A 24,039-nucleotide genomic window follows, 5' to 3' on the forward strand; every position below is an offset into this window, starting at 1 on the left:
CCTCGGTCGCGCACCCACCCCGCTACTCAGCCCCCCAAAGCCCTCCCTTCAGCGCTTCGCTGTCAAGTGCCCCCACCAGACACACACACCCCGCTCCCCCTGGCCTCCCCGCAGCACGGCGGGGCGGGTCGGCCCCGCTCTGCCCCGGCTCCGCTCACCGCGGGAGGCGGCCCCGACGGAGGATGGGGAGGGGGGACGACGGAGCGGCTGCCCCTACCCCACCAGTGCGGGAGGGAGCGGAGGGGGCAGCCCCGCCTCCCCGCCGCCGCTACAGCCGCCACAGGCCCCTCCTCCCGCGCCCGCCCCGCCCGCCGCACACATGTGCCCGCAGCCAGCGGCGGAGCGCGCCGTCGGGGCGGCCGCCGCCTCCCCGGCAGCGCGCATCGCACCGGTAGCGCGCCGCGCCGGGCGTCCCTCGGGCGCGGAGAACCGGCAGCCACTCTGAGGCCGCTGGGCGCCATGGCCGTCGCCTACCTGCTGGGCAACGGCTCCGCGCCGCTTCTCGCCGGCGCCTTGGAAGTCCCCTGGGCCACCAACGCCTCCGTCGCCGGCTGCCGCCCCCCCTGCGCCTGGGGCAACGCTTCGGCGGCGGGGGGGAGCTGGAACCGCTCCGAGCCCTGCGGCGGCGGAGCCAACGGCAGCGCGGGAAGCGGCGGCGGGCCCTGCGCGCCCGCGGGGGGCGGCGGCGGCCCCTCGGTGGTCACCGCCATCGCCATCATGGCCCTCTACTCCGTGGTCTGCGTCGTGGGGCTCTTCGGCAACTTCTTGGTCATGTATGTCATCGTCAGGTGAGTGCCGCCCCGCCCCGCCCCGCCCTGCCCTGCCCCGCAGCCCTCGGCCGCTGCCGTCGGGGCGGACGCCCCGCCGCGGGGAGACAGGTTGCAGGGGGAAGCTGCGGGCCCGCTCCGGCAAACGGCCGCGCTGTGTGTTGTGGGGCGGGGGGGTGTGCAGAGAAGCGGGGAAGGGAAGGAGGCGTTCGAGAAAGCGCCGGAGTCGGTGATGCGGGAAGAGAAACTTGCTGTGGGGCCGGGAGGAGCGGCCCGTCGGAAACCGCTGCGGGTCCGGGGATGCTCAGGGGACCCTCAGCTCTACGGCACCTCTGCTGGGGCCGACGAGGGCCTCCATCCTGCACCTGCCCGGTACGGAGGGAGGGTTTGGAGGGGCTCCGGCCCCTCTGCCCGCGAGCGTGGTGCGGGCGCAGGGCCGCGCACGGACACCCGGCGCGCATCCATGCGTCTCTCCCCCCCCCCGCCCTCCCCACCGCCTCTCCCAAACGCAAAATATAAATGGCACCGCGGCGAAACGCTTCTTTCAGCCTGGGTCTATAGATCCTCTGTCTCGGGTCCTGATGTATGTAAACGTTTATGGATGTATACGTGTATCTGTCCCCGCGTGTACGCGGATGTATAAATACGCCAGGATCTCGGCCGGTGTCCGTCCCGCCGCGCTTCGCAAACTTTCTCGCCCGCAAGCCCACCCGCGTTTTCTTAGGTCGCTCGCCAGCGCGCCTGTCACCCACGAGCGATCCCCACGCCCGTGAACCGCGGGGGAGGCGAGTGCCAGCGAGGTGAACAGGGGAGGGCGGCTGCTGCGGGGGAACACTGCCACCTCCCGGGAGCCGCACCGGCAGCGGCCCCGAAGGGGTCCCCGCAGCTGCCTTCGAAATCCACGGAGCTGGGTGAGTGGGAGATTCACTTCTGCCCTCCGGTTTTGGTCAGTCCGGGGCTCAAGCCGTGGATTTGAGGAGAAGGCTGGGGAAGGGCTGCCGAAACAAGGGCACGGCTGCCACCGGCTGAGCAAGCGCCGAGCGTGTTCCTCTGGGAGACGGAGCGGATGCGCAGCATATGGGAGCCAGGATTGCTGTCAGCAGAGAAATATGCCACAGGTTGACCCTGGCGTTATGTATTTATACCGGGCGTAACCCACACTAGGTTCATATTTCTTACGCTAATTAATTGAATTACACTTGCGCCACAAAAGCAAATTGAATGAGGCACTCGCATTTAGATTTCTATCTAAAGAGAGCGTCTTTCCCTGAGATTACAGCTTAAAAACAAAAGCCAGAAGTGATAGAAGAAAGCAAAAATATATTTTTGTTTCACAGAGGAAAACACAGTTTAAATGGCTTCTCCAAAACCATCCAGGAATTCTGTGGCAAAGGCAGGACCGAACCCAGGTCTCTTGTGCAAGAACAAATTTGGATATGACAGAGCTCCTTCCCAATTAATGTCATGCAGCTGTTGACCAATTCAGGATGAAAAAGAGTTTGTGAGTTAACAGTTGAATAGAATTTGTGGTTTAAGCAACACAAAAACGCATTTCCTTTCTGTGTACTTCTCTGTAGGTTTAGTGTATCATCTGAAGAGCAATAGGGAACTTTTTTATCGATTTTCTGGTGCAAGCCGTACTAACATGACAGTATTCCCAATCATATAACACGCACATACGAAACGGTGAGCGTATGCGCTCACGTTCATGTATCCTTGGATCCAGCTGCAGAGAGGAGGCAAACTTTTCACTGGATTGAATTTGGCATCATATAAAGCTCCCCTTCTTCATCTACCTTTCACACCACGCCTGCTCAGGAGGAACAAAACGTTGAAGTTCGTATTAATTTTTGAGAAGAAGTGAAAGTACCAGAAATAAGATTTTAAAGTGATATTGTTACCTCGTTTGCCTTGAAAATAGTAGGAGTTGGGAGGTAGGTGCTTAGGTATTTGAAACTCTGTCCATGCTCACCTTTTAGAGTCCAGCCCCCAAAAGCAACAGTGACTTCATATTCAGTGTGTTGCATGCTAATACCTCATGCTCAGCTTCTTTAGAAAGACTTTTAACTATTATGTTATTCTTGTAAATATTATTCTTACAACTTTTCCATATGAAGTAGATCCATGGGTTTAGAGCTAGAGCCGTGCAAGTGCTTCCCTGATGTGGATCTGGCACTATCAGTCCGCAGAAACGCAAACAGGGGTCACGTCCCACGGAAATGTCCAACAAGGAGGTAGAGATGTATTGTCCTTATTGATACAGAAATGTTCTTCATGCAAAGCAGCTCCATGGATTTCCAGTCTATATACCTGTCACTTTATAATTAATGCATTCTCATCCACCCTCCTCAGCCTCCCAAATGGTTCCTATTCAGCTGAATACTTTGATCATTGAATTAATATTTACGTGTTACATCTGTAGTGTTTGGGGCTGAACCCCATGTTATTTACACTGAGATGTTCCCTTTGTCAAATACAAAAAAAAAAGTCTTCTGAGTGACAGCAATAATAGTCAGGATTTACTGCCAACCATGAATTTCCTGTCATCTGAAAAACCTGTAGATAATTTTTCTTATCTGTTTTCCTCGTGTGCTTTGTGTAAGTGTGAATTACTGATATGAACACAGTGTTGTTACGGCTGTGTCAACAGCAAATGCTACTTCTAGCTGCTGCAGAGTACAACAAGACAGTGTATAATTAGTACCGTGTGGTATGGAATTAATTCACACCGTAATCTATAGGCTTTTCCAGCGTTCTCATCAAGTCAGTAGGATATTAGTCACACGTCAGAGTGGGAAGAAGAATATGCTCTGTGATTAAGGCAGTGTTCTAGAAAGCTGTAGTAGGTCGTAGGTGAAAATCTTCAGTGTCGCTGGTCTGGAAGAGAGGAATAGCTCTTGGAGGCCATGGTCCTTCACGGTGCGACGTGCCCTGAGAGGACCATAGTTCCACCAACAGCCGCTAAAGTCACTCAAGCCAAGAGTGAGTCCTTAGTCACTTTGCTATTACTTTTGTCCCATATTATGAAACAAAGGGGGCCTCAGGTTCTCCATGATCCTCCAGAGGAGGAAGAAAATGTCTCATTAGAGTAAATGATGACTGTGCTTTGGAAAAAAAAAATAAAGCAGAGAAAGAAGTCCTCTCTGAAATGAAGAGATTTCTTTCTGCATTTCTTAAAGAAGCCCCTTCGCAATGTTTTGGATGAAAAAAAAAGACCTGTGACAGAAACATCATCTAATCTGGAAAGACTGTGCAGTACTGAAAGCTCTGATTACTTCAGCCCAGCTCACTCACGTTTTAGGAAAACTTTTACTCAGAAGCAGGGAATTTGAAGTGAAATTTCAATTGCAGAAAGAATTGATGTCACCAGAGGAGAAAATATTCTCATACATGCACACAGAAAGGGAAAACTGAGGAGTTTGGAAAGAGGTCATAACATGAAATGGAAAGAGTCTGTTTAAAGAAATTAACTGAAAATTATCCCAAGCTTGAAAGTGGCTGAAGCAAAGCAAGTTGTTTTTTTTTTAAAAAAAAAACCAGAGGTTCTTCTTTGCAAGGTGACATGGAGTTATGTATGCATTGTGAAAGAAAGCCTGTGCATGTCATGTAGCAGCATAGATCAGGGAACTTAGAAACCAAGAAATGCACAATATTCATTATTTTCTTTCCTGTCCACAGCAGCATGAGCTTCTCTGCACTTGGATGGCATCTTATGTGTGAATGTGTGCACCGTCTGCAAAGAAAAGGTTCCACCCCATTGCTGAGAGCTGTTAACTGAAGCCAGAGCGGCTTTAACCAGTCATGCCAATTATGAGTTCATAGTGGTCACCAGCACAAGTCAGAGAAGATCTGGGGACAGAGCTGAGGGGGGCAGGTTGGGCTGGAGCAGCACAGAAGCTGAATTAAATGAGCAGGGTAGTGGGGTGGTGACCCTCAGCATCCTGAATTGCAGAAAAGGCAGGTGTCCCTGTTTGCACACTGGTTGTGGCAGAAGTTTACCAAGCTCTGCTGGTGGGTAAATGTTTGACTAGCAAACAGCTCCTCCACCTCCCCCAAGATCAAGGGAAGCAGACAGATAAAACAGCATGTATACCTTTGTAATATCTTTTTTTTTTTAAATTATATTAGTACAACTATGGGCAAAATATAGCCCAAAATGCATTAGCCTGCAGCCTGGGGAAAACATCCTCTGTCACTCAATTTCTCCTGAAAAAGCCATTCTGATCTCACTGTGTTTTTCCTGGAGTATCGGTTTGGTAATGGTTCCCGTGAAAAATAATGTTAAACACATCCTGATTTTTTTTTTTTTTTAATTTCCTTACCAACATTTCATGGGCTTCCATAAAATTAGAAAATACTGTAAGCACATATTGTTTGTATTATGTAATTATTAGCAAGCTAATGACCAGTGAGCTAATTAGCTAACATAATCCTGAAGTACTCCTTTATTTAGTTTTAATTTACAGTGTTTTTTCAAATCATTAGGTATAGCTTTTGCTGAACATTGTTGATAAGCTTTTATAATTTTTCCAGATCAAAAGGTGACATATTTACAAAAAATCTCAAACGTAATGTGATGTAAGCCCAAATGTCTCAGAATCATAGCCTAGCTTAATAACCTCTTTTCCAGCCATAGCCAGCAGCTGGTGTTTAGTCAAAGAGTGGAAGAAATAGGAGCATCACTGTGTAAGAATCATTCCAAAAGTCTGTTAGGCTGCAGAGGGACTTTATGAGCTGCAGTTTGCATCAGCATTTTATTCAATAGCTTTTTGTGGACATTTCTACCGTGCAGCAATAAAAAAAAAAATCAGAATCAAAGATAATGCTGGAAAGAAAAGGTTATAAATATTACCACATCTAAATGAAGCTATTTTGAAACAAACACTCTCTAAAGAAAAATTTCAGGATTCTGAAACATTTTTAAAGATTTTAAGTTGGTTATTTTTAAGCTTAGGTGTTCTCAATGAACATTCATCTTAATGAATGTTATAGAGATCCTCATTAACAGGTAATTTCAAAAAAAGATTTATTTTCATTATGATTCCAAATGCAAATCCTTTTTCAATTCTTGATCATTATAATTATATTTAAAAAGAAAAAAAACCTGAAAGCAACTATTCTCTGAATTGCTGTGGGTAAGTTGATCTCAAATGAAGTTCTTCTTATAACCATCTGTGCTTTCTTTGGTTTATACCATGAAGTTTGTGTTTCTGGTATTACGAGTAAGCCTGCTATCCTTATCTTTCAAAGAGCCTGCTCCCTTTTGGAAGTTGGCTTTTCACTAGCTAGTATTCACTAGCAAGGGATTCCACAGCTTAGCCCAGCGGCGTTAAGAAGCGTTCTCATTCATCCGTTTAATGTTAAACACTTTTAAATTTTATTTATGCTTTCCTTTGAATTTGCGTGATGAAAAAAGGTACAGATGACAGACTATAGCTAGTCAGCTAGCTGTGAAAGACATGAAATAACATATTTTTTTTCCACCATCTCACTAAGAAGTGTTCAATTATCAGCTGTAAGATCTTGTATCTCAGGTCAGGAATAAAACTTCATAAAAGTTGGAGTGTTTGTGTAGAATGGAGCATCTCCTCCTCGTTGTGCTGTATGGAGCGATCCCAGCTCAGAGAAGTGTCTTTCTTAAGAGGGAACAGGGAACAGGAGCTAGGGTATCTTCCCCTGTTTTCCCCTTGGAGAGTGCTAACCTCCAGCCCTGGGACAGGCTGCCTGTACACAAAAATCATCCAAGAAGCCAGTTTCCTAAATCCTTCTCCTAAGGTGATGGTCTTAGTACCTCCCATAGCCCCAGTTTCAGATGCATGTCACATGGAGACTAAATCCAGTGTTTCCTAGTACTTTTGATCTGGTCTTCTCAAAACACTTCATCATGCTTCTTCTTTCTGTTGCGCCTGCCTCCACCATCGCCTGCTTTCCCCTTTCCCCCCATCAGAGGCAAGTCTTCCTCCACGTTTATTCTCTCTCCAGTCCCTTTGTCTCACCTCTGTCACTCCTTTCCAGATTATGCTCGACAGCTTCACTAGAAGATCCCAGTCTCTTCTGTGCAAGAGACCATACCATGTACACTTAGCATTAGTTTGATCTGTAGGGTCTATGATGTTGCCTTGAGCCCCACGCCACCTCCTGGACACCTTCTGACCAGGGTGGGATAACCACTGCTCTTCCCCATCATCTCTTTGGGGATCTCACATCTACGAGCGGTAAAACTGTCTTCAAATGCTTCCCTGCCAGCTTCCCTGCCAGGCAGGGGATGTTTCACCTACAGTCGTCACCGGAGGGGATCAGTCCACAAATCAGGAGGAGGGAACCAGCACCTGGAAACCAGAGAAAACAGCTGAAACCTCTGGTTTCCAAGTGCTAGTTCCCTCCTAGAAAAATGTCACCGCAGTTATCATAGATGTAGGCAGTGGCTTTACTCGTGATCATGCTTCCCTGAAGACAGAGAGGAGCAAGTTAAGTTGAAGACACTGACAGTTTTCCTTTCTGTGTCTTCCTGGCAAAGCCAAAACCTCAGCAATATGCATAACGGCAATATATTGGAGTTGGGCTTTTTAGCACTGTTGATTTATTTCCGAGAGATGGGTTACACAATAACTGCAAAAGCAGCAGCCTTTACTGGAGACCCATGTGCGCCTCAGCACCAGGCAAACAGAGACTTGGATAAAGATGGTTTAACAAACAGGCCAGATTAAGTCCTAGAATAATTGGCAGATAATTTTTCCCCCATTTATCTGGTCTGCAAAGGGAGGGAAGTGTGCCAGCAGTTGACTGTTTGGGCATCGGAGCATACATATTACTGTCATGTGTTTTTTATCATTAAGCAGATTTTTTTTGTGTCTGGGAAAAGAAAAAGAAATGAGGATAATAGGACTTAGAAGACATTGCAACATCTTAAATGTTTGTGTGGCAAATGGATATGAATATATCTATAAAGACTTGTCCTGGGCTGGTTCCCCGTCCCTTTTTTGGAAAAAGAAAGAATGCATCACAGCAGCTGTATTTCGTACGGATTTCTACTAGGATATTTTGCATATACATGTAATTTAAAAAGGCATTAAAATAATAAGAGAGAAATAATAAAATAGCTGCCTGTTATGACTACTGTGGAGTTTGTGTGTTCTGTCCAAAGTAATCTCCTTGCTTATTAATCCTCTCAGTGAGACTGAGGACCAGCCTTCCTTCCCAAAATAGCTATTTTTCCCAAAGAAATAATTTTGTTTTGTTTTCTCTGGGAGGGGAGTGACTTACTAATTCAAACTGAACAGCAGAAAGAGGACCTCTATATGATATCTATCAGAAGGAAAAAAAAAAAGCAGGAAGAGCCATAAAGAAAGCAATAAGTGAATTTTAGCCCAAATCCCAGCACAGTATTGTAATTAAATGAAAACAAGATGAGTCAGATGCCCTCCCAACTCTATCAGTGCCACATAATTCCTGAAAAGACTGGCATAGGAGTCTGAAGAAAAGTTGACTCTGCCTAAAAGGCTTTCGTTTGGCTCTCCCTCTCCCAAAGCTGAGGTCTGAGAGAAGTCGCTTATTGGTTCTGAGTACAGGAGAAACGGCCCTGAGCTGATGCTCCTCCATGAGAAGTGGTGTGCTCTGCATCCATCTTCTACCTGGGATCCTGTAAGCAAATGCTGGTGGATCTGCACATGGCTTGAGTCAGCCCTTGATGCACGGAAAACACAAGCTGGGAAGTCAAAGATGCTGGTAAGATAACCTGAGGGAAGTAAACTTTGGTGAAGTTCTGATTTCATTTTGTTCATGTTATGGAGGAGAATAAAGTGGAAAAGGAACTTGGCAGTGGGAAAACAAAGAGCGAGGAAGAAAAGAGGCAACAGCTGAAGCAACTACAGTCCAGCAGTTACTGTCCTACATTCACATTCAGCCTATACAGTCAAACTTCTTCAGAAAATAGACATCCCCTTGCTGATGTGCAAGGAAGGGAGGGGAGGGCTGCTCCAGCATAATGTGTGTGGAGGCCTTGCTGCATTCCCAACCGAGTCGGACTCATAACTAGGCCTTGCGATTTTAGATCTAGTACGTCACGCCTTGGCAACTAAAGTGGTGCTTGATATCTGTATGTTTTTTCATCTCTGTAATTAAACCAGCCTCACCGGTCACAGCAGTGACTGGCTAGCACGATGTTGGGAACTGGGATCCAAGGCTTTAACAAGAGGAAACAGCCACTGCCTCTGTCTTTCTTAAAGGCAGTAAAATTGTGTTCCCTTTCCCAGTTCAGCTTTTACTCCTGTCCTGGTTGTTAGCCACCGTAAAGGACCTCCAACTGCATAATAAGGTGTAAAGGTTGTACACAAATTTATAGTGCTTGCACCCAGAGCTTGAATTTAATGGCTTAAGGCATAAGCTTTCCAAAGCACCCCTGAATAGAAAAAAATCAAAGAAAATTCAAGCTGATTACATCATATGCTCCCAGACAGGTAGGTTAGGCTCCTCCAGAATGTATATGACTTCAAAACTTTAATAGGTAACATTCTACCACAGTGCACATCACAGCTGTGTCTGAGGTACAAGATGGGTCTTTCGCTCTATAAAGTCCCACTACCATCCAAAGAAATAAAAAAGATAATAAGATAGGATGGCTATCTGTTAAGTCTATAATTTGAGACCCGTTACCTCAAAGGTACTTTCCAGGATATGGCCTAGCTGAGAGACATCCTTCCAGTTTCATACATATTAATTGGATTGGTAAACAGAGGAAATTTTTGAGGGTTTTTTCCAGACCTTCCCGAATATGAAATGACCTTTGTGAAAGCTTTAAGGGCTCAATTAAAATTGAAAGTACCTGATATTTCAGGAAAGCACGCAGAAAAATCCCTCTTTCCTAGTGTTTTTGAGCTGCATGTACAAGATGCATCGGAACAGTCATGGAAATAAATGTTCATTAAATTTGTTCAACTAGGCATACTTCACATGTTTTAATCTTCCCACCCAAGGAAACCTGAACTAATCTAATGTATGCACAGAATGATTCTTCATTTGTTTAACAAGTCATTAAGAAGAGCAAGAATTTGAAACGCTAACCTAATCTCCTCTAGCATCAACAAATGTTATGTCAGGTTGTCTGTATGCAAGGCCTAATTGCTGGCCGTTATTTCTTTCAGCAGCCAAACCATTTTCATGAATGACTGCTTTCCGCAATGAATCTCCTGAAATTAAGCCAATTTTTCATATATTTTGCATTGAACTTAAACACAGATCAGTTGAAGCTGTCTCCAAAACAGCATTCTGCAGACAAAAGCGTGCGTGCCTTTGTGTTGCTGAAAGTAGTTGTTACCAATCTATCGTTGGCCAGCCCATTTCCTAAGTGCGAAAGACTGTTTCTGCTTTTCTCCTCACTGTTGCTGTTCAGATAGGAGCAGTTTTCAAATTAATTTGTAATGGTGTGCATTACTATATTCATTGGGCTGAACTAGACCCCTCTCTGACTTCTTTGCACCAGCCTCGTGGTACAAGGATACTATAAAACTGATCTAGTCCAGAACGGTATATTTGAACAGTCCACATGGATGTAAACAGCTTGTCCAAGAAGCAGGAGGGACAAGACTCAGGTGGTCATATACCAACTGTGTCTATTAGGCTTAGATAAAGTGTGATGTGAACTAAAAATTTCATTATTTTTTAAGAAAATATGTGGTCTTCATGTTATTTGTTCTTTACTTTTGAGCCATTGAGACTTAAAAGAAAAGACTCTTCAAAAATTTTTGGAGGTGATAAAGCGGAGACTAAAGAATTGAAGTGGGCAGGCCAGAAGCAGAGCTGTGCAGAAGGAGAGGCACAAGCATGCTCGCATGGCTTTCATTGCACATCTGTGAGATGAACGGGAAGGTGCTCATGGCTCCTGCTCAAGATGCTGTTACACTTTGTTCAGTGGAACTGGGGGTCTCGCTAGGTTAGTTTGGTGAATCTCTTACTTGGTTTGCAAACTACAAGTGGCCCATGGGCTGTCAGATGAAGAGGTAGTTTCAAGTTTTTCCACTTATTCTTGAGTGCTAGGAACTTACTGACTGTCTGAGTAGGATTCTCCTTATTTTCTGTAGAGCTTTTTCTTTTTCCAAGCAAATCCCAGCTGAGTGGACCTCTACAGCTTAGATCTTCAAACTTCAAGTATATATTTAAAGCTTTGCTTTGGGGATAAAGGCAAGGGTGAGTTTGCCCTGCAGAATTAGACTTAAATATATTCTTACTGTTGTAAATCTGATCTATCATCTACTACTACTAACAAAAAAAAATGCTTCATAAACATAGGTATTTTATTATACAGAACCTGCACTGAGGAGATACAAAGGGTATACTAGTGGGTGTCAGTATTATAATGAGCATAATTAATTTGGATATATATCAAGACCAGTATTGAGCTGAATATTTACCAAAAAAATTGACTCATCATGTTGCTCTATTAGTCTTTAATTGCAGAGCTGTAAAAATAAATGTAATGTTGCTTAAAGCCAACTTCTGTCTTCACTTGCAACCTTGCTCATTGTCACACAAAATTTAATGTACTTAGTATTTAAGATCCTGAAATTTCAGTGTAATCTAAACACTAGCATTCAGATTTTCATGGGTTTGCATTTAAGACTCTTTCTTTACTCATCTGTTCATTTTTAGGTTCTCTAGTGGCCTTGAATGAAAGTGCGAAAACAGTATCTGTTAAAAGATTGCATTTATAAATAGAATACTTTTGGTATTTTAAGTCATACAGATATCCTACAGCTTTAATTACATATAAAATCCAGTCCCTCTGAAGTATAGAAATCTCATCACATACACATCTGTGTCTGGATGATGGAGATATGTGTCCTGCTTGTTCACATGGGTAGACTGATACCGTAGCAAAAGATGTAATAACAGCTAAGATCAGGCTTTTGAAGGGCTCGATTTTGAGGAACTGTTATTTTTCATGCTGTTAAAATTACTCGTAATCAATTGCTTCAATATTCATTTGTTGGTTCCAAAAAAATAATCCTGGGGACACTGATAATCTACTTACTTGGAAAAATACATGTTTAACAAAATGTACCTTTTAGAAATAAGCCCTTTATAAAATCTTGTAATATTCAGTACAGAGAAACACTCAAATCCCATAGAATTCACTGAAAAAAATATTGTGAATTTCAATAGGCTTTTGTTAATTAGGCAATTGTGGAGGCAAATACTTTCTGTCACCACAAAAGCTCTGCTTCCTTTCTTTGTATGAACAGCATGATTAGAAATATAAAGATTACAGACTACATCATGCAAAATAGTTCATTAACAGCCTATAGAGCCCATTAAGCAAAATAATTCCAAGAACTTTTAAGCTTAAGCTGACAATGAATGCAAGATAGCAAAACTGAAGAATGTGTAGCACTTAAGCGGGACAGGGGCATGCCAGCCCCAGGGAAGGAGCTTTGTTCCATTTTTTCAGAGCTTTTCTCTGCCCATCCTTTGGCATGCTACTGAGTCACTTACGTATTGGTTGATGTATTTATTTTTTTTTTCTGTATCAAGCACTGCCTTTAAAGCATCAGAATGGCTTCAATTACTGATAAAAAAAAAAACCATTATCATCATCTGAGCTAGACAGAACTGTGCTGGAATCGTGCGTGATGGCAGCAGCACTGAGCAGCGTACCTGAGCATGCTTTCTTCTCCAGCCATAAAGATGGGGCAATCACTTCAGGGCTGAGCGTGAATCAGCAGCCTGGGTGAGGGCACAGGATCATCATCGCCGTCCCTCGTCTATGCGGAACTGGAAGCCACTGTCCATAATGCAATTAGACCTCCAGGTTAGCTCTCTGGACACAACGTCAGCTAGTCCTGGATCTGTTGTCAGACCTGTGGAAATTACATTTTTTATAAACAACAGGAGATGTGGCAAAAAGAGGGCTTAGTATAACATTTTTATTCCAAGTAATACTAAAGTCAGTATAAAAATGTTGCTATTTTCATTATCCTCTGCAAGATTGTCCAGCAAATTGCTGAGAAAATATTTTCTCTTCCCTCCAAACTGTTTTTAGAGCTGCAGCTTATTGTGTATCTCTCCCGCACTGCAATCCTGTACGTTTTTCCTAAATAATTCCCAGCAGAGAGAGGCATGGATGCTTGCAGCTTCTACCTCTTTCTAAATTAGCATTACAATCTGTTGGATAAACGGAGTGCTCTTGTAAGAAAAGTTTTTCAGAGTACTCACAGAATACAAGTTTTATTTAAAACTTGGAAGCCTCATACTCAGATCATACTTTCTCAAGACGGCAGTCAAGAAAGAGCTTAGATCTTCTTGCAAATCTTTTTTTAAATTGAATGTATAGTTGTTAGTGGCTCCTCAAGCACAGTGCTAGAAGATGAGAGAACAAAGCCGGTGCAGACTTCTTCAGATGTTCATCATAAAAGCTATTTAGGTGCATTCAGCAAGAAGTCTGCGTTCCTCCAGACCCTACCATAAAAGGTCCAAATATGTGTTCCCTACAGATCCTTGTCAACTTTTTTTTTTTTTGTAGCTGACTCATCTTCTGAAGAGATCAAAGTCAGAGAGGAGAAAACATGAAATACTATATTTTACACTTTATCTTCCCCAGCAGGTTACCTGAAAGATCTTTTTAAACGGACTATTCCTCTTGCAAATCACTCCATAAATTGCAAAATGTTTGGTCAAACACTGTACTCATTACTTTGCAGAAATAGAAGGGAGTTTTATCAAAAGAACAAGCCATCTGACCCCTCGAAAGCCAGGCAGCCACAGTGCGTCCACAACCTACAAATGGGTTCCCCATTTCTGTAGACCACAGTTCTGACATTTGGTGTGACATCAGCAGATACAGAAAATCTGTCAATTCAATACAGTGTCTAATATGTACAAATACAATGTTTTCAACCTTTTTCTCAGTTCTTTAGCATACATGATATTGTTTCTTCTCTGTGTATCCCTTCTCTCTGCACAAGTTAAATTAATCTTTTCCTTCTTACACTCTTTAGCTAATGTCTCACTAAACTGCAAATGTTACTGTAGATAAACCATAGTGAGGTCATTTGGTTAAAAGCAGAAAAGATGATCTTTGACAGTATCCTGAATGTTATTTTACAGACGTTTCTTTTAGATGGTGCCCTGGACTCAATTTTATTTAACGCTGTCAGTTGTGGTCATTCACGTGCTTTGCTCATTTTTTTTCCAGGTACACAAAAATGAAGACTGCCACCAATATCTATATTTTCAACCTTGCATTGGCAGATGCCCTAGCAACAAGTACTCTGCCATTCCAGAGTGTGAATTACTTGATGGGAACATGGCCATTTGGTACAATCCTTTGTAAGATCGTTATATCCATAGACTACTACAATATGTTCACCAGTATCTTTACACTCTGCACCATGAGTGTGGATCGCTACGTAGCTGTTTGCCACCCAGTTAAGGCCCTTGATTTCCGTACCCCCAGAAATGCCAAAATTGTCAATGTCTGCAACTGGATTCTTTCTTCTGCCATTGGTCTGCCAGTCATGTTCATGGCAACTACTAAATACAGGCATGGTAAGTCTGGCTTTTATATGGAAATTGAGTATTTCAGTGTTTAAACTCGCCTCTGCATTGTTTCGCTTTATTGTAGAGGCGTTGAAATAACTTCTGACCTCCAACCTGTATAAAGCACATGTCAGTGCAGATGGACCCCTTCAGCAATTTTGCTTCTGGCTGTAGTTGTCTAGATGCAGGACTGCACATGATCTATCGTTTACAACAGGCAGCTGCAGCTCCTTCTGGGAGCTCATGCAAGTCTCGCTGCCCCACACAGGTGCTGTAGCATTTGGAAAAGCATCTGTGCCTGCCTGCCTTCTGCTGTGGGGCAGTTCTGTGCACTCTCCCACAGGACAGAAGCCTGTGCTTTACCCAGGATATTCCTTCTGAAGTTGGCACTTGTAGCGTTTTTGGCCCTAATCTGGCAGGATGTGACACTGAATGGAGAGCACGTTCCGGATCACTGCTGCTCAAAGACCGTCCATGAAGCAACAGTATCTCAGCATAAGTCCAAGCCCTCCTTTGTGCACAGTTACCAACTGTCACTCCATCCTCTTCACCATTGCCCTAAAATGCCCAAACTCTCCACAGAGACAGTGGTTAAACCGTCTTTTTTTTCACCCCACTATATACTGAAAGTGAAAATTAGTCCAAGTTTAAGCATTTATGACAATTCATCTCTTTTTCTTGTCCAATATACATGCAATTCCAAGAAAGAGAGCACAAAGGAGAACACGTTACTTCAGTTTTGTTTTTCTAACTCACACTTCATACGTATTTTGCAGCACTGTGTCCTGTCAATGCTTGTTCTGATGACCGGTCACAGATTGCTTCATTTTAGCTGTTTACTTGGTAAATCCTCATGCATTGCCTATGATACTTAACACAAAAGGTTTACAGAAAAGCAAATTAAAAACTGACCTGCTTGTTTTTCTCTGCTGTGTTCTTTTTTCTCCAGGCTCTATTGACTGCACACTTACGTTCTCCCACCCTGCGTGGTACTGGGAGAACCTCCTGAAAATCTGTGTGTTCATCTTTGCCTTCATCATGCCAGTCCTGATCATTACTGTCTGCTATGGGCTGATGATTTTGCGCCTAAAGAGTGTTCGCATGTTATCTGGCTCCAAAGAGAAGGACAGGAACCTGCGGAGAATCACAAGGATGGTTCTCGTAGTGGTGGCAGTGTTTATCGTCTGCTGGACTCCCATCCACATTTTTGTCATCATTAAAGCCCTGGTCAACATCCCAGAAACTACTTTCCAGACTGTCTCCTGGCACTTCTGTATTGCTCTAGGGTATACAAATAGCTGCCTTAATCCAGTCCTTTATGCGTTTCTAGATGAGAATTTCAAAAGGTGTTTCAGAGAGTTCTGCATCCCCACTTCCTCAACCATTGAGCAGCAAAACTCCACCCGAGTCCGACAAAACACTCGTGACCATGCTTCCACTGCCAACACTGTGGACAGGACTAACCATCAGGTATGACTAGCAGTGGAGATGTCATCTCTGGATCCAAGCCGCCCGCTTGGAGATGACATGTGTTCTGAAGTTACAGTTTATACTGATTTGTAGCTATTTGAAGACCTTAAACCTGGTTATGCTTACACAGAGACCCCAGTCCTGCATGGTGCTAGTTGTTCTGTCCTCAAGTTGATGCGTAGAAGCTGTGGGCTTTCAAAGGTACCTTGCATGGTCGGGTCCAGAGTGCGTGCATATACACAGCACACAAAATAGTGTTTCATTGATGTTTACAACAGGTGACTGCTTTAGAACTGGTTGGAGAATAATCACAGATTTCTCTGTTCATACTCCTTGTCTGCTGAGGGAGACAGGAGTGGGACAGAATATGTATTTTTCATTTTCTCCCATTGCAACAGTGAATAAAAAAGAGAAGAAACTGTGCTTGTACACTTTTGACCAATGTACAAAGGCGGCCTACCAGGCCTTGTTTGTCCTGGAAGACATACAAGAAGTAAACAAAGGCTTGTCTACATAAAATTATTGTATCAGATAATTATCTGTGTTGGCTAGGGCCGGGTTTTGAGATAGATATATATATATAAAAATGTATACACATCCATATTAAGGAGTATTGTGCCATTTAACGTATATTGAGAATATACGTTTTCCATGTAGAAAAACCCTTTGAGAAGTAGGGATTTTATGAGAAAGAGAAATAGAGGGTTGGGTTTTTTTTATATTCAGGCTATTTTTGCTTAGCTTTTGCAAAGAGGCTCTTTTGTTACATGGTTGACATCCACTTGCCATGAAGGCAAATCTTAACATTCATGCAAGTAACTCATGCGCATCACAAGTGCTAGAAAAAGTTTGAGTCTTCTCCGTAATTAATCAAAAAAGAAGAATGAAAGCCACAAGCCTAGTTCATTCCTTGCCATATCAACATCAAACCAAAGTCATACACTTTGGTTGCTCCTGCACCAGTTTCTCTCTGCTGCCACTTCAGCCACAAGCTAGCTGTCTTCTCAGGGTGCAGAAGTCGATGGTTTCTTGTGAAAGCAGTTATATTCTTGCCACTCAGCTGCTGCCAGGAAGCCCAGATCGGAACACTACCATCTCCAAACAGACAAAATAGTAATTGCACCAGAAAAGAGGAGGGAGCAGGCTGAAGAGAGAAGGGGAAGCTTTGTGAAGCCTCTGCAGTTGGTGTTGTAGTTCACCAGCATCTGATTCATACACGCCAAACTGCGGCCTGTGAAATCAGCATCTGCTCATTCTTACCCATACTTTGGTGGTGTAGCGGAACTGCCAAATTTGGCATAGGTGCATACATGTATGTATGTATATATGTGTAGTATTTACTAGGTGTAGCAAAAATTTATTAGACAGATTCAGCTGTTAATAACACATTTGTAACCTTCAGTGGAGTCCATTTCATGCATGTATCTGATGGCAGGATTGTATCTATATCTAGTACAATTACAGCTTCTTACAGTGTAGTGTGTATGCACAAATTTTCTACATTTAATTATGCTGCTTCATATTGTTTTTAGGAGAACAGTAGCCTTCTAAACTTCTACCCTTAGCAGAGATTGATGTGGTACTGCCCAGAGGCTGCGTGAAATAAAGTCTGTTTCCCTGGGCACTGAGCAAACAGAGTAGAATTTTTTTTTCATTCAGAGAATAGTGATGAAATTAGTTAAGAAGAGATAAAGCACATGTAAAGAGAGCTGAAGGAGAAGACACTGAAGGGCAACGGAGGTGAGAGGAAGAGTGCAGAGGTGAAAGGGGAACATCAGGAATGAGAGCAGAGTGAGGCAGTAAGGAACGAAACTGAAGGAAAGAGCCAATACGCACAGAACCGAAAAAAAAAATATGCAGAACTGTAAGAAATTGTTTAACTATCCAGCTTTGACTACTTGGGTAGCTCTCCCTAGCAGCTAGCCATCAGTTTTCCCCAGGATCAGGGAGAAGATGACAATGCTTGGAAGCTCATGTCCTCATAGATGCGTGGATAGGTCTCTTTGCATGGTCTGGTATTTGAGAGAATTTGAAGTGGCCGTAAATGGGCCCAATTTCACTTCCCTCACCACCGTCCCTGGAGTCCTTGCTTCGGCAGCTCCTGCTGCTGCCACTGGTCTATTTCTGCCAGATGTGCTCGCTGGATGTAGAGCTGAGCCTTTTCTCTGCTGCACTGCCCGGAGTACAGCACACCAGCTACTGGGTGCAGTCTTTCTCACTCTCTACAAAGTCTATAGAATACATTCATACCAAGCCATGATCAAACTTCAGTACTAAACGTCATTCATTTTTCTCCAGCAAACATTTTTGTAAGAGACAATATTTTGGTTTGCTACTATGAGAATGACACAAGGTTGTAGGACTAATCTACACTGAAAAGGTTCTCTGGGATAGTACTTACAAGTACAAGTAATATCTAATTTTTTAATTATTATTTTTAAATAGAGAAAACCCAAGGGTAAATGAAGCTTTTGCTCTTAGAGAATAAAAATAAAAGAAACAAACAAACCACTGTTTGTTCAAACAGTGAGCTTTTGTAAATTCTATTGACAGGGCATTCTTTTCACAAGTAAGTGCTTTCTGTACAAGAAAGTCTAGTTAGTGTAACTGTATTGATCTAAGTGTACTGACAAGCTCTTTCTTGTACAGATGAGGCCTTGGAGAGCATTTGGTATGAGTTCTATTTGCAAGGCTGTATAGTACTCGCCACAGTTGAAGTCATTTTCAGAGAAACAGATGTTCTACAAGTTGCTTTTTTGCCAAATGAGAATTCTTCATTCCTGCTAAAGTTAATGAGAACTGCAAGCACTCAACGGCTCAACAGCTTAAGGCCTCACACTCTTAAAGCATTTAAAAATAAGCATTCACTGGTGGAAGAAACAACTGTGTTTTCCATCAGTGCAAAAGCAGTTAACAGGAAACATCACAAATGTTCATCTTACTCTAAGTTAAGATACTGGCCTTTGGCCTACTATCTGTCTCAATGGCATTACCAGAAAGTTCTTCTAGATTAAGGGTTTGATTCCTGTTTTATCAGCATTTACGGAAAGTGGAAAAGCAGAAGAAGTTCAGACTTCCTCCAGAAATGCAGCTTCTTTCAAATGCTCAAGGTAGCTAGCACCTGATCCGTAACGCTGATGGTGTGAGTGTTTGTAGGAATCGTACCTGCTCAGTGGAGGAACATATTTCTGAGGGAGAACAGATAGGTCTAATCAGGCATGCAAAATCTGGGAGTGTTGTGAGACTGAGATATTTCACGTCTGTGGGGGAAAGCATCCTGTGTTACACTCACCTACCTCCTGCAGTAAAATGCATCGGTTACTTTTGTTCCAAAGTGAGCTTAAAGGCTTGGCTCACTTTAATTTTCAGGGGAGCATATGCAATCTTATAAGTGCATTTGCATGAAGAATTAAGACGTGAGTAGGAGTGATGGAATCCTGGAGAAATTGCACGCAAAGCAGAGCTGCTACCTTTGAACTTTTCTCTGTATTACCCAATATTGGCAGGGAATGGTAATAAATTACTAGCTTTTATAAATGGTTGATTTTTTTAATGTCATTGACATTAACCTGATTCATAACAAAGACCTTGATGAATATTTTAAAGTAGGTTTTACTTCAGATACACAAAGATTCTGCATTAATTTATCTCCTAGATTACTGAATATTTTTAAAATATAAAATTCATTGATAATTTTTTTCCTAAAAAGTGTATTTTCCAAATATCATTTATTTTTGTTAAAATCTATCTGTTAATAACAAAAAAAAATCCTAAATACTTAGAAAAATTTATTATTAATAATTATAGTAATCTGAGAAATTAAATTTGTTTCAGTGAGTTAGTTTCTGTGTCACCCATTTAAGTTTTTAGAGCAGCCTCACCTGAATGTATCCAAGCAACAAAGCAAGTGATGCATAGGCACATTTTCAGGACTATTTAGTCATCCTGTGTCAATATTTTTCGTATTTTTAGTTTCTGATGCTTTCTTCTTAACTGCTGAAGTGTCTAAATGCCGTAATGGAAGCTGCAAGTCCCTCTCATATGCTGAAAATGAGGCCTTAGATGTGTTCAGTAACCAGAAGTTCTGGTATTTGTGTTCAGCCCTGAAAGCTTTGCCCTTATTGCTTGGATTGACAGCCACATGTAGAAATAAAAAATTATTTTGAAGTTGAAACAAGGAAAAACTGAAAACTAGTTTCACTTTGACTCAATAAATGAAGAAAGTACTTACTTTCTTACATTTTAATTTTCTCAGTGCTATTTGACAGATTGCAGACAAATATGGGGAATGTGCTGGTGGGTCCAATGCAAAATGTGACAAAAACTGGGCAAATTTTGTAACTCCAAACCTTGGCAGATTCACATCTATCTGCATTAATAGGGAATAGCTTTTCTGTGTATTTTTAGAAAATGGACATGCCTTCTTTGTAAATAATACTGTATTTTAATAATAATTATGAAGTATTAATTTCTTATAAAGCTCATTTCTGGCAAGATAATGACATCTATGAAAAGATTGTCTAAGTTCAGTAGATACTTAAAACTGGGCTTTCTTTTGTAGCTGATTTACACTGTCATGGGCCCTTTGTGAATGAGGAGAAACGGGAAACGGAAAATTTCCATTTTTTCCTTAATAAATTAGAAAAAGTCCCTTGGTAAAAAAAAAAAAGATAAATTAGTATGGACTTCAAAATTCATTTCTTGATCTAGACTTCTGCAAAAGACAGGGACATTCACATTTAGGATCAGGTCAGTTTCTGGCCAAAAGGAGCTGAGGAGAAATGTTCCCAATATAGGATAAAGAAAAATCCCTAAATATAGCATGTAAAATTGCAGAAGCACTTGAGTTATGTTGTGGCCTTGGAGAAATTTATCTCCAAGTCAGAAGACATAGAATCTTTAAAGTTGGAAAAGATCTCTGAGATCATCAAGTCCAATCATCAACCTAACATCACCATGCCTACTAAACCATGTCCTGAAGTGGCACATCTACACGTTCTTTGAACACCAACACCAAGTCCTAATAGCCTCCACTCTGCTGAACATGCTTGGAAAGCAATTCAGTTAGAAATACCACTTTCCTTCTCCCTACCCCGAAAACCTTACCCATGTACTTTTACAGCAGCGTGCTCCCTCTCTGGTCTCAGTCAGGTTTCATCTGTGACTCGACTTTCCGTACCATAAACCCTTTACTTGCAGTGTCTCCCACCCTGTTTTCAATGAGGTCTAGTGTGCGGGGCAGCATTGGCTGGGCAGTGAGAAGGCCTGCAGACTTTCAGGACGCAGTAAGCAGATTTTCTTGATGGAGACATGTGGATTGCTAGTGTGCCTGGCTGCGAACAGGAGGTAACATGGATACCGTGGGAGTTTGCTGGGTTTGTTTGCAGATGTAGGTCGATCTCGCACAGAACTTAAACAAGGCTTTAACTGCAAATCCAAAACTTAGCCAGTGTGCTGATGTGAGCATAGGAGGTATCATCTAAAATACAAACTCCTCTGCAATTGCTTCAAAAGGATGCAGGGAGGGAGTAAAATTCTTCCATACTTAAGAAATTCATAGAGCGTTCCCCTCTAGAGAGAGAACAGCTGGCTTGGTATGAAATATATTCTAATTCAAATTTTGGATCTAATAGTGTTTCTTTGTCTTTAAAGGTCAGACATGAAACTTTTCTGTGATCATTTGCTCTGCTTTTGTTGCTTTATGGCAAAGGTGTAAGTCTTGCCTCTTAGCTTCATATGGCAGGACAGTAGCTGCAAGTGAGAAGTAAATTCCTCAAAGAAAACAAAAACCACATGCGCAAACACACACGCAAACTGGTGGGTGGGGAGAAATCAAGTAACTGTTCATTGTATTTGCAATTTCTTTCCTTTCAGTTGGAACTCCAGGAAGCTGAAACTACTCCACTGCCGTGACAGGGTCTCCTGCTCTCAAAGCAATTACCCAGCAGTGCCACAGCGTGTCTGGGCAGTGTGCTGTGGGAACGTGTAGGATACACTTTCCCTCAAAAAAAAAAAATACCACAGAGGAAAGTGCCTGCTTTTCCAGTCTGTCAAAAATTGCTTCTGCAGCACTTCTACATGGCACGTAACAGAAGCATGAAACTTAACAACGAGCAGAGCTGAGAGATATGGGGGCTTGCCAGGCTCCAGTGTTCAAAACAGTCATGTTTGCCAGGAATACATACATTAGTCTAAAAAAAAGCTCCTGTACCTGTAAGGATCTGACATGCTTTGACAAGTAACAGTGGTGTTAAACAGGTTGGAAACAAAAATTCAAAGGCTAGGCAACTATAGTTTGAGAAATGAAGGTGAGCTTTTAATGATGGGAAATAATGGGAAATGAAGATGTAATACTGTCGGGTACTCAATTTACTCCTTAAAATTTATTTGTAGAGGTGTTTTCTGTGCAGGTTATTTGTGTGCTGAAGTCTCACAAGATTTGCAGTTCAAGAGGTCTTCTCTTGCAAGGATTGCATGTTCCATAATTTCAAAGGGAAAAGATTTCTTTCAGTGCTCACTTAAAAAACAGAACTCCAAGCTTCACCTTCTGCTTCTGTTTCTCACATTAAAAAAAAAAAAAAAAAAAAGAAGACTTTAAAATCAAACCAAGAAACCAAGGAGCTATCACTCTTCCTAAAAGAGACGAGTACATGAAAGTGTTCCATGTTGTTATTGATCACTGACTGATCCCCGGAACAGCGTTGACTCTTTTAACATAAATTCCTGTGTGAATAGAAATCCAGTGGTAAACCTGTCAGAGCTGGCAGAGGCTGATGAAGACTTCTCTTTCAAGTAGTTTCTCAAATTTCAGCTGCCCTGTCAGCAGCATTTCGAATTTGTAAGTCATTGACAGTCCATATGTGAAGTGCTTGAAGCAGTTAGTTAATGCATTAGACTTTTTAAAAAACAAAAATAATTACATTTTGCTAGAAAACTATTTTTTTTCTTAACCAAACACATAATATGTTTGCTTTTCTAACTAACATAATAGAGTCTGCATCACTATTTTGTACTAGCTGCTAAAACACATTAAGATTGATGAAAGAAACATTGTACTGAAGTCAATGCCACCTTAGCCGTTTTCTAGTATGAAAAATAGAAATATCCATGTAGATAATTTGTGGTGCAATGGTATTTTCTAGCCATTGTTTGTTACTTGTTTGTAAAGAAATCATCAGTAGTTAAGAAGGGGAAAATGTGCTTTGATGAATTTAAGTGTATTCTAAAATACAGCTGTATAGTATATGAGGTTTTTTTAGTTTTTATTCCTGCAGCCGAAATGTATTTCTTATTTTCATTGTTAAAATCTGTGTAACTAACAATACGCTTTCAATGTGAAATTGCTTGTTTCTGCCATGAACTGTGTAATAAAGACCCAAGGCCAGATCCTTGCAAGTTGTAAATTAAAGTAATACTTGAGTTTCATCAGTGTGTTGCAGCTAAATATGTAGCCCTTTATATCAGCAAAATATGAAACTAGATATAGCAGAAGTGCCTTATTTTTCTCCACTTTTCTGTTGAAAATTCCACTGTGCTGTCATGCAGATTGAAAATTTGATTTTGTTTTAGCTTAGCAAGATCTCCTCATAGTCATCATTAAAGTTTAAACCAGAGTCGTAGTTGTCATCCTAAGAGGTTTTGCTGTAATTTTTAAATAGCATAAGATAGGCACTCAGAAGAATTTGACATGTTGTTTTGCACTACACAGCAGTATTATTTAGATACCAAGAACATAGAACACACCAGAAATGCAAACAGATTAGCATCATACGATGTCATTACCATCTGACAGGTTCTAAGAAGTCTGCCATGCTCACATAAAACAACCTCATGAAACTAAAATACATTGAATGACCATCTGAAAAGTCTTGACTGGTAAGTGGGAAATATGTTTGTTCTGGTTTTGTTTAGTGAGGGGGTGGGGGCTAAGGTGGTAGCTTCTGTAGGAAACTGCTAGAAGTCGCTCGCCTTTTTCAGTGGACTCGGCCAGGCCTAGGGTGGATGCGCTGCTGGCCAAGGCTGAGCCAATTGGTAGCAGAATGTCCCATGATAACACCTCTGCGATAACATATTTAAGAAGGGGAAAACAGGAAAAAGAAGGGAGAAGATGTGAAGCAGCTGAGCGGGGGCAGAGAGGGGGAGGCGTGAGCCTTGTGGGCCTTGCAGGCCTCGCCCTCTGGCCTCCCGCCGGGCGGTCCATGGAGGACCCCATGCCAGAGCAGGTGGAGGCCTGAAGGAGGCTGTGGCCCATGGAGGGCCCACTGGAGCAGCT

The 24,039-nt window shown here is 42.3% G+C and overlaps 1 protein-coding gene across 1 annotated transcript; it reads left to right on the forward strand.

Annotated features, from left to right (window-relative positions):
* The first annotated feature begins 459 nt into the window (after positions 1-459).
* Positions 460-23,192, forward strand: OPRM1 (opioid receptor mu 1). The gene is made up of 4 exons (XM_086743730.1): positions 460-788; positions 13,954-14,306; positions 15,247-15,767; positions 21,642-23,192. The coding sequence occupies exons 1-4, from the start codon at positions 460-462 to the stop codon at positions 21,678-21,680; spliced, it is 1,242 nt and encodes a 413-aa protein (XP_086599856.1). The 3' UTR covers positions 21,681-23,192.
* Positions 23,193-24,039: the final 847 nt, after the last annotated feature.

The sequence above is a fragment of the Chlamydotis macqueenii genome, chromosome 3 (genome assembly GCF_036417535.1).
Source record: "Chlamydotis macqueenii isolate bChlMac1 chromosome 3, bChlMac1.mat, whole genome shotgun sequence".
NCBI classification, from domain to species: Eukaryota; Metazoa; Chordata; class Aves; order Otidiformes; family Otididae; genus Chlamydotis; species Chlamydotis macqueenii.

Coding starts and splice junctions, on each gene's coding strand:
- OPRM1 (XM_086743730.1), top strand. CDS start 460: ATGGCCGTCGCCTACCTGCTGGGCAACGGCTCCGCGCCGCTTCTCGCC. Junction 14,307..15,246: donor AACTACTAAATACAGGCATG/GTAAGTCTGGCT, acceptor TTTTTTCTCCAG/GCTCTATTGACTGCACACTT. Junction 15,768..21,641: donor TGGACAGGACTAACCATCAG/GTATGACTAGCA, acceptor CTTTCCTTTCAG/TTGGAACTCCAGGAAGCTGA.